This window comes from Felis catus, chromosome A1, assembly GCF_018350175.1.
Source record: "Felis catus isolate Fca126 chromosome A1, F.catus_Fca126_mat1.0, whole genome shotgun sequence".
In the NCBI taxonomy this organism is placed as follows: domain Eukaryota; kingdom Metazoa; phylum Chordata; class Mammalia; order Carnivora; family Felidae; genus Felis; species Felis catus.
This window is the reverse complement of record NC_058368.1, coordinates 112,275,141-112,286,091: the sequence shown is the minus strand read 5'-3', so window position 1 is coordinate 112,286,091 and position 10,951 is coordinate 112,275,141. Positions and strand designations below refer to the sequence as shown.

The 10,951-nt window shown below is 46.5% G+C and overlaps 1 protein-coding gene across 8 annotated transcripts in view; it reads right to left on the bottom strand.

Annotated features, from left to right (window-relative positions):
* Window positions 1-808: 808 nt before the first annotated feature.
* The window catches only part of SLC25A48 (solute carrier family 25 member 48), a 43,146-nt gene continuing 33,003 nt past the window's right edge, over window positions 809-10,951 (bottom strand). For 2 of the 8 annotated variants that reach the window (XR_006599140.1, XR_006599147.1), the window contains exons 7-9: window positions 6,068-6,236; window positions 4,346-4,475; window positions 809-1,248 (exon numbers count right to left, since the gene is read on the bottom strand). Coding sequence is in view for 3 of the 8 variants with exons in the window: in XM_045059185.1 (XP_044915120.1) it covers window positions 4,353-4,475 (123 nt within the window). In the remaining 5 variants the exon portion in view is untranslated. Of the gene's footprint in view, window positions 3,420-4,345; window positions 4,476-6,067; window positions 6,237-10,951 lie in introns of all 8 variants that reach the window. The other 6 variants (XM_019832322.2, XR_006599152.1, XR_006599141.1 and 3 more) reach the window with 5 other exon arrangements.

The window sequence follows — 10,951 nt, the reverse complement described above, 5'->3', positions numbered from 1 at the left end:
CACAAGCTACCAGAAGCTGACATCTGTGGAGGCTTTTCTTGACCTCTGCTGCCACCAAGTGGTGATTCTGGAGTTTATCAGCCAAGAGAACCATTGGGGGACTTTTTTTTTTTTTTTTTTTTTTTTTTTTTTTTTTTTTTTGTATAGCAGTGGTTGGGGGGGGCGGGGAGAGAGAAATCAAGGAAGACACTTTCAAAGGGGAAAGCAAAATAATCTAAGGATGTTTTCCCCACTGGGATGTAAGCTAAGAATGGCAAATAGATTAATCTGTGCGCCAGTTCTGACTGACTGGTGATGGCTGCCCAGGGTCCTAAGCTGAGGATTCTGAAGTAGCATTCGGCTCATCAGGAAAAGCCTCTACGACTGATTAGGGATGCCTGTCGTAGGCACAAAAGTGAGAGAGGCGTCATGGACACAGGCCACAGGACAGCAAAAGAGCAATGGACTTCCTACATGGTTCTAGTGAGAGAGAACATTTAGAATAATGAAACCATTCTGGAAACCAGGCTGTGGACAAAGTACTTTGTTTTGTTTTGTTCTCCGTGTGGAAATAAGGCCCAGAGAACGCCCATCCCAGCACGCTCACTAACACGACTCTGAGGGGCCCCGTCAGCACGTGCCACCGGAGTCAGGTGCCCTCCTTGCCCACCGGAGGCAGCAGGGCATAAAGAAGCATGACGGCCATCCTTGGTTTCTCCTCTCACCTGTGTGGAGCGGGTTCTTTGGGCCAGCACCATCTATAGAGATCTAAACAGAGGGAAGAACGAGAGTGGCCAGTATCCTGTGGAAGCCAGGCAGAAGCATCTGATTCGGTAATGACCTGAAGAGGTCTTCAGTGTTTTTATTTGGAAACATGCAGACAGTTGAGCTCCTCCATGAGCTCCCAGTGAGTGTTAACAGCAGGCATGGGGACAGGGCCGATCTTATCCTGCTTTGTATTGGGGCCAGTGGAGATCTGAAAGAGCTGGTGGTCCATCAGTGGGTCCAATGGTCCAACAGTTCCTTCCCAGGCAGCAGGTGAGTGGCCGCAGCTGGGAGGTGAGGAGCAGAGTCCTCAGGAAAGAAGGGATTCTGAGGTCGGCGCCGATGGCTGAGGGCCCACCTGACCCACAGCACGGGTGGAAGAGAGGCCTTCTTTCTCTTAAGTTCACTACTGAGGAGTCTAGAGATGCCATGCCTCCAGCACCAACTTGTAGCAAAAAGAGGCTCTGGTCAGATGACACCAGCTCTGGCCAGGTGACGCTGGCCCTAGGGGAACAGAATGAAAAATAAGGCTTTCATCAAACCCAAGTTATCAAGCAGGATCTAAGGGTCAACAATCCATTGGGAAAACTGTGTATATGAAGCAAGAGTTGGCAGGGCATCACCATGAGGGCAGATGTGAAGGGCTAGGAGCTTGTCTGAGGTCATCTATAAATGCTCAAAAAAAGGTATTATAGGAAGAATGTATCTTATTTCCTGGGAAATGGACTTTCCAGGATTTAAAGGTAGATCCATGAGGTGTGGAGCAAGAATGTCAAGTCAGGAGGCAGACCAGCATTGTTCCAGGAAGCTTCTGGGATAGGAGATCCTGGTGGGACGGTGGGGATGGCCCAGCTGGACTCATGGGCTTCCAACAAACCTAAGAGCTGACTTTCTGACCAGGGTTGGGACCCCACTTCTACCACCCAGGGTCATCTTTCTCATGTTGTCTGAGTCTGGTACTCCCTGAGAACAGGTCAAACTAGCCGCATCCCAATGACCTCACGCCCCACTTACTGGATTTGCCATGGTCCTTGGTTCACTCGTGTGTGTGTGAACTGGGGGAGAGGATAAATGAAAGTGAAGTGTTCCTCCTCCACGGGAGTTGGTGGGGGCTGAGGGAGAGCTCTGACCCTGCCCCTGCTTGTTGGAAGGGGGCCGTAGGTACTGTGGTTTGGACGCTGCTCCGGTGGAGTCTAGACAATGGAAACCATTCCATGCCATCCTACCACCTGCACCCAGGGACTCAAGATGGGCACCCTCCTGCCACCGATTAGGGACCGTAGGGCTCTGAGGTTCTCTAACATACACCACCTCTCACTCTGCCCCCCATCTAGACCACAAGGGAGGCAGTGGTTTCCAAGTCTTCAAAGAGTAGATGCTACTGCTGCTGCCTAGAGGACCTGCCCATGACCTCAGAGCTACTCGGCAAATTCAAATCCAGGGCTTGATAAAGGACCTTGGGGCTGTTAGGTTAGAGCAGGAAGTTGAAACAAACTGAAGGCTTGTTCAAGATGAGGCTCCAGAAAAGTCGTTGGGAAACCCCTTCTTCCACCCGGGGGGCCACAGCCTCCTGTCTCACTCCAGCAGAGGCAAGGCTGACACACATCTGTGCCTCTTGTACCGTGAGAGTACTTCCGGAAAGGGCGGTTTCCAGCTGGGGTGGTCGCTGCTCTGAAAGGTTAAATCCAGGATGATCAGAATTTGGCTTGCTAGAAACTTCTTCCTTCCTCCAGAAGTAGCCAACCACCAGGGCGGTCACAAGTTGCCGGGTGTGACAGCTCGGGCAAGCGTCCAGCCACTCTGGGATCTGCCAGGTCTTGGCACAAAAACCACCTTGCTGCTGAATATTTAATGACATGGAAAAAATGGTCTTGAACTATTAAATGGGAAGGATGAGTTACAAAATACTGCAGAAAATAGGTTATTTTCTTGTGTTCTGTTTGTATTTTCTATTTTTTTCTGCAATAAAGAGGCACGGATTTTATGATAGGATTTTTTTTTTGAAAGCTATTTTCACCTGTTCAAGGCGGAGAGCAGCTGATATCTGAGCAAAGCTTTAAGTACCAGGCCGTTCTTCTTCCTCGCCCTGGACAAAACCCACTCAAGACGTTTAATTATGCAAAATGTGTTACTACTCTTTTCCTTTTGTAAGAGAGAGCCAAAAGCTGGGAGAGCTGTGAATGTGGGTGCTTTAGTGAAAAGCTAAATCATCTGATGAAGCCGGCATTCTAAGCCTTGTCCTGGGCTCAGTCTCATCGGCCTGATCCATCACACCCTTCCCCTGGGTCTAGGGTCTGGGCCCGTCCACGAATGCTAGCAGGCCTCTGCTGGCCCAGGGAAGGCAGCAGAGAGGACTGTGAGACCTTTCTGACAAAAGCCATCCTTCTTGAGAGAATTTGTAGTCGCCAAGGCTGAAGCAAAATGGTTTCTTGTTGACTAGAAAATTCAGTGACTCGTTCCACCTTGTCTTCTCAGCTCTGCAGGACACCAGTGTGGAGCCAGAGAAGGAGACACAGGGAGGAAAAGAAGGGGAGGAGCTGAGGGGACGCTGGCACTTGATTGCCCATCTTCTCAGTGATGTTTCTGAGGGGCCATCTGGGTGTCGGGCTCCGCGTGAGGCACCAGTGACACAGAGGCGGAGACACGGTGGCAGCTCTCCCAGGACTGCACACTGGCTGAGGAGTGAGGAGAGTCATCAGCAGGTATGATGCAAGGGGATGTGGTAGGGGCTGAGAAGGGGCTGTTAGGGAGCGCCTACAGCAGGCACAACTCATCTTAGGGGAGGCATCGGGGCAGGCTTCCTGGAGGAAGAGATATCTTGACCAAAGCCCAGATGACAGAGAGGAGTTGGTAAAGCCAAGGACAAGAGGAAGGGTGTGACAAAAGGGGGTCAGGCAGGGACAGCATGTGCAAAGATCCAGAGGCAAGAGTGAGAAAATTATTTTAGGGTGCTGGTGATGACGGGTTAAGGGCTAACGCTTTACCTAAAGGGCAATGGGGAGCCACAGAGGGCATGTGACCAAGAGGGAGCCACTTGGTCAGGTTTCTTTTTTTTAGATCCCTTGGGCTGTAGTGATCTTTCTGCAATGAGAGCAGGAGAAAGAAAGAGGGGGGAGGCAGGGAACAAAGACAGAGGCTGTCCTCCAGGGCTGTGGGAGCCCGTCGCTGGCTCTCAGACTCACGATCTGAGTCCAGTAGGAAGATGGAGAGATGGTGCCCTGTGGCAGGGGGTGGACACTCTAACTTAAGGCCTCACTTCTGGGCCTGGGCCACTGAATTTGTATAATAAAGTGAAACACACTTCCCTTCAAGGGTTGTTGAAGCTGCTGGATGGGAAAACAGATGGGCGAGCTTACTATAAACAGGGAAATTCTGTGCCCATCTCAGTTCGCGAGCACCCAGCTCACCACCAGTCACAGGCGAGCATTTCAGAAGGGCTTTTTGATGACAAGAAGGTTGGCCACTGTAGCCCCAGAACTCACACGGATCAGAGAGGAAACAAATGGCAGGGATGTTTCAGAAAGTCACAACGTGTTCATGGCAAAGAAGACAGTGTCAAGCTCCCAGGAGGTACAACGGGCTGGGAAGGAAGCACACTGACCTGGCGCTCAGGGGCTAGTCACGGCGTGGTCCCCGCGGATTGCCTGCAGCGAGAACTCATACCCGAGGAACATGGCAGCACTCATGGGGAAGCCGCGCACAGCGTTCACAGTGATGCCTCTGAAAAACACCTTTGGCAGAACGTAACATTATCACAGGGGACTGACCTGGACCCTCTGCAGGTGCAGAGAGAGGCTGGGGATGCTGCCCACTTGTCCCAGGCTGGACCCCACAGAGCCCAGAGGGCCCTTACAAGCCAAAACCACCCCGGATGCCCCCTAGTCATGCTCCTGTCTCAACCCATGTCACCTGTGATGGGGTTTCTCCTCCCAGGCCTGGTACACACACAACTAAATACTGTGGGCAAGCTGCTGACCATGAACACCCACATACACTTGTTTAATTGCTGCTATTTCTCATGTATGTACCCCCACATATGTACGCGCACACACACACACACACACACACACACACACACACAATTCTCTGGAACCTGGAAATCCGAGCTCTGCACTCCACTCACTCTCACTCTGCAATGGTAGACAAAGCACCCAGTCAGGACCAACCATTTTGACAGGATGTCCCCCAAGAGGCAGAGTGGGGAAGAACTCAGGCCATGCTTTTCAGACACTAGGCATGAAGTCGAGACAGAGCTTTGCCATTTAATAGCTCTTGCTTGGGCAAGTAGCAAAGTCTCTAGAACTCAACTTCCCAGCTATAAAATGGGGGTAATACTATTGACTTGATATGGCTGTTGAGGGAATAAACGAGAAGAAGCTCTTAAAGCGCTTGTACAGTACCTGCCATGGACCTGTTGACTATCTCCATCATCATCATCATCATCATCATCATCATTATCAGTAGCCATCTTTACACAGGGTGGCACTCAACCTTAGATCATTAGTACAAGTGCGGAGGAGTCCTGGCCTGGCCTGTACTGATGAGCTGCTTAACTCAGCCTTTTATACAAGAACAGGGTATTTGTATTCCATCCCTAGGGCATATGATAAGATACTTCACTTCCTCCCTGAATCTTCCCATTGAGTAGATCTGACCAGTGTGATGTAGTTCCAGCTCTTGCCCAGTTTAAACCTCCTGGGGGCGGGGAGATAGGCCCCATTTGGGAATAATTACAATATAATCTAGAATGTGATGAGAACAGCTAAGGGATTTGGTGAGGGGTGCGGTGGGGAGGAGTGGTCCTTAAATGTCTTCCATAAACAACACATCTAAAGGAAGCCCTACTCAAACGTAAAGGACCCAAGAACTGTCAAGCCTATGATATAAACCTGTTATCTGACCCCTGTATATTTACCAAGTGTAATAAATAGAACTGGTACTGTAATTTTATGGAAGGAGAAATCCAGCCCTTTTATATTTCCCCAGTTTTCTCAGCTGTCAGGCACTGTGGTTTCAGGGTAGCTACAGGCCTCTGTCATTGGTCAGGATGTCAGGATGTCTTTCTGCAGGAGAGGCACCTGCACCTTGGCCTTCCATGGCAGCCTGCAAGATGTAGCTTGGTTGTGAAGGGGAGAGAATGGCTTCTGTGAACTTGGGGGAAGCTTTGACCCTCACAGAGAAGGGAGGTGATGGACAAGGACCCCCACAGGTAAGCAAGTGGCTCAGCCAAACCCTGGAGTGATGCAGGCATAAGGCAAGGAGGACCCTTTAACATCAGGGCTGCTCTTTGACGTCTAACCTTTCTGGAATTCCCCAAGCTCACCTGCAGTGACTGAATAACAGCAAGGAACTGGCTCGAGCTCCGAGAGGAAAATTCCATGCTGGGTGCAACAGACACTCCCCTGTGGGCCTGGGCTTGACTCTGTTCTGTGAGGCTGAGCCAGGCAGGGCCCAGCTTGGAATGTGGATCTCCTCTCCCACAGTGCTGGGCCCTGAAGGAACCATGGGACTCTTCAGACATATGGACATGACCTCCCTCCAGCAGCCATGGTTTGCTCTGCTGTAAGGCCCGAAGATGGCAAAGCACACACCTGGTGGCTTTTATCCCAAGCTTTCTGAATACAAAACCACCAGACTGAGTCCTCATGAAGCCTCAATAGTTCCACACTGCCCAGTGTCAAGTCTACACCCTTTTCTGGCCTGACAAGACCCCTTTGCTCTGGCCTTGCACTTTACCTGGGCTGCCTCTTATACCTGACATTCTGGGTAGGTTAACAGCCTGTCATTCCTCTAAGGAGCCAGCTCTTTCCCACCACTGGGTATCTTCTGCTCCCTCTGCTGGAATGTTCCCCAAACCTGGCTATACCTCTAGCAGTCTTCCCATGGGCACCCCAAGCTGGACTGTGGCCCGTTGTCTTCTGTGCACTCAGCATCTCTGCTGTCACAACACTTCTCACACTGTCCCTAACCACCCATAATTTGTCTGTACCCCCATTAATAATCCCAGTCAGGGCAGTGACAGCAGGGCTACGGTGTGGTTTGCCTCAGAACTTATCATCTATACTCCAGCATCTACACTTCAGAACCCCCAGCATCTATACCTTGGAACCCTCAGCATCCACACCTTGGAGCCCCAATCTACACCTTGGAACCCCCAGAATCTACACCTAAGAACGCTCAGCATCCATACCTTGGAACCCTCAGCATCTACACCTTGGAACTCCCAGCGTCAAATGCTTTTCTTGGCCCAGAGGGTCTGTTATAAGTCTCACTAAATGAATCAGTGGATGGATGAATGGATGGATGGACACACAAAAGAATGAACAAATTCCTTGTTGTGAAAAGGAAACAGTTCCAAGCTGAAAGAGGGCTGGTGGTGGTAGCAGTAGTGAGGGATTCCTAGAGTGGAGGGAGGGTTCCAGTCCCCGGATGGCAGAACCAAAGGGCAATCAACTCTGGTGCCTCAGGAAACTTCTCTTCCTACAAATATTCCTCTCCACCTCTCCTTAGGGAGGCATAGAGACTGCCTAAATATTCCTCCTCCACCTCTCTCAATCCACTATCACAAACCCCCTCAACAACAGCTCTCTCTGTGCAGCTCAAAGATGCCAAGTCACTCCTCTGGCCTCCTTATTTCAGATGGTAGCTCTCCAAGTGTGAGCAACGGCCCATGTGGCCCATGACGATCATCACAGCAGGCAGAGTAGACCCAAAAGTCTACTTCCAGAGCTTTCTTTTTTGATTTGGGAATGCCCCCTAAGTCCTAGACTTCTAATTCCCTCTATCAAAAAGGGAATGCTTTACTGGTAATCATTAAGTGAGTTACAAAGAACTACCAGATATGGGTACCGTCATCATTATTTTACTCCATTCTAATTCTTTATTTTCACTGAGTTCTTCTTCCATGGTAAAATGGGAACAGGCTGGCTTACCATGCCTCAGTGAGTGGCAGTAAAAACTATTTGGGAGTGGGTGGCCCATAGAGCCAGTGCTACAGCCATCTGTCACTGGGGACACCCCTTAGGCCCCAGGAAAAGTCATTCCTCTTGCTGCCAGAAATCTGATTGTGAGACAACCCAACTGTCCAGGACTGCGTGGGATGTTTTCTTCATGTTACGGTTTCTGTGTATATGCAAACACATAATACAAACATATATAAATATACCTATCCACATATATTCTCACACTGGCTGTGACTATTTTGGGAATATATTGTAAGAAACTCGTAACAGTGATTATCTTTGAGAGAAGACTGAAGACCAAGGAGGGACATTTAGACAGTATATCATCTTTTACCTTTTGAAGTTTCCTATGTTCATATATTATTCATTTTTAAAATGAACTAATAAAAATTAAAAAAATTAATTTCAGTCAATGAGTGGTTAATCAAGCTAAATACGGCTGCCTCTGTTTAAAACCTGTCTCTGAATATAAACTGAACCAAATGCTACGGAGATTAAGAAATCTATAATCTGACCTCAGTTGCCTTCCCAGACTTTGTTTTTAACAGAGCACAGTAATTTTTGGAGGAAATAATATCAGCAATATATTTAGCCTCTATAGACTTTATAGAATTATAACATTAATGTTTTGATACATTAACTTGAATTTTTTGAAACATTAATAATTAATACCAGACAAAGTATCTCAAATAAAGAAGCATCCTATGCGAATGTCTCTTATGTGTCCCTCTGTAGTTGACTGAATCACAAACTGTGCTTCTACTAAAATAATACAAAAGACAAGTGAGGTGAGGATTCTAGGAAGGTGGCAGAATAGGAAATGCCAGCCAACTGTTTCCTTACCTAGATAAAATTTGCACTGATGGAATCTGATGTAACTTTTCTGAAATTCTACAGTTTGGCGAATCCTTACAACTTCCAGGAGAAGGTTTGCACAGTAAATATGGTTAAGTGCGGCCAATTTTAGCTCTCAGAAAGGTAGCAGCTACCCCTCCCTCACCCCCAGGCCTGTGGCAGGCAGCTGGATGTATGCTGGAGGAGCAACCTGCACACATAGCTTGTGGGAGCCAGAGTGGGCAATAAGGACCCTGTTCTCCAAATATTAGAGATCTATGTTTTGATCACTGACTGCTGTTTCTGAGCACAGAGGTGTAAACAGGGAGGTAGTCATTATTGTTTCACTGATGCAAACCCTTCCTCCTCTGGCTGATGACCCTTTCCCCCTTCGTTTTTCTCTTTTTCCTCTTTGGGAGATAGACATTAAAGACTATGACATTAAAAAGGAACTGCATGTATGGGGAAAATTAGAAAGTAACCGTGCATACCCAGAGAAAGGCTCAGAAAAGACCTGAGAAGACCTCGAGTTTACATTTCAGGCTGATCTTTGGCATAGAGACCGCCTAAAACAATTACAAAAATGTAACAATCAACAAAAATAATAACAAAAGACACCAAATCTGATTTCCAGAGTTAACCCATTATTAGATTCAAATGTCAGGTTTCCAATAAAAAATAACAAGGCCTCAAAGGAAACAGGAAAGTATGGTCCATTTAAAGAAGAAGAAAAAAATAAGTCAAGAGACACTGTCCCTGAAAAAGACCTGACAGCAGATTTACATGACAAAGACTTTAGAGCAAGGGTCTTAAAGATGCTTGAAGACTACACGAAAATGTGGAGAGAACCTAGAAAATAATATATGAACAAAAACAAAAACATCAATATGAAATAGGAAACCCAGAAAAAAAACCACAAAAATTCTGCAGTTGAAAATACAATAACTGGAATGAAAAATTCACAATAAGGATTCAAAGGTATATTTGAGCAGGCAGAAAAAAGAATCAGCAAACTTAAAAATAAGACAACGGAAATTATTGAGTTTGAGAAATAGAAACAAGATTGAAGAACAGTGAAAACAGCCTAAGGGATCTGTGGGAAACTATCAAACAAACCAATACATGCATTGTGGACATCCCAGAAAGCAAAAGGAGACAGGGGCAGAGAATACTTGGAGTAATAAAGGCTAAAAACTTGCTTAATAAAGGCCAAAAACTTCCTAAATTACTTCCTAAAAACTTCTTAAATTTGATGAAAGACATGAATATAAACATCAAAGAAGCTTAACCAACTCCAAGCAAAATAAACTTAAGGAGATCCAAGCCAAGACACTTTATAATCAAACTTTTAAAAACAGGAAGATAGAAGGAACTCATTACATACAAAGAATCCTCAATAAGTTTACCAGCAGATTATTAATTAGAAACTTGAAAGACAAGAAGGCAGTAGGTCAACATATCCAGTGTGAAAAGAAGAAAAAACAGTCAATCAAGAATCCTATATCCAGCAAAACTATCCTTCAAGACTGAGGGAGAAATTATGACATTCTCAGATAAACAAAAGCTGAAGGAGTTCATTATCACAAGACCTACCCTGCAAGAAATGTTCAAAGGTGTCCTGGAGAGTGAAATGAAATGGCACTAGAGAGTAACTTGAAGCTGTATGAAGATATAAAAACCTCAATAAAAGTAAATACATAGAGTAATGTCAGTATCATGGCAGTACAAGACGTCCCTGTGTTGATCCCACCTCAACAACAAAAACTGGACATCCATCCACAAAGACAGGTGCCTCTGAGGGAGTCATGGGATCCAGGATCACATGTCAAGTACCCCAGAGTCCTGTCCCTCTGTGTATCAGGTACTAGGCAGACAGACCTCAGTACTGCCAGTGGAACCTGCAGCAGCCTATGTATGACCTGGCTCCAGCCCCCTCAGTTGCTGTCTGGGAGCACCTGGAGAACACTGCCTTGGTTAGTCACCTACTGACGAGAGCCTTTGTGGAAGTCCAGGTTTCCAGAGAAGTTCCAGCACTCCACTGAAGCCAAATATACATATATATATACACATACACGTATATATACATACACATATACATATATACACATATATATATACATATATGTGTATATATGTGAGTATATGTGTGTATATATGTGTGTGTGTGTGTCTGTGTATGCATACATATACATGTACATGTAGATGTATGTGCAGACAAAAGAGGCTTTGTGGAAGTCCAGGTTTCCAGAGAAGTTCCAGCACTCCATTGAAGCAAAAAAAAAATTATCTATCCATCCACATACATACACATACATATATACATATATACGTATGCATATATTTGGGGATGCGACACATATAAGCAAAGACCCAATGCTCAATAGTGACATTTGCACTAATTAAACTACTAA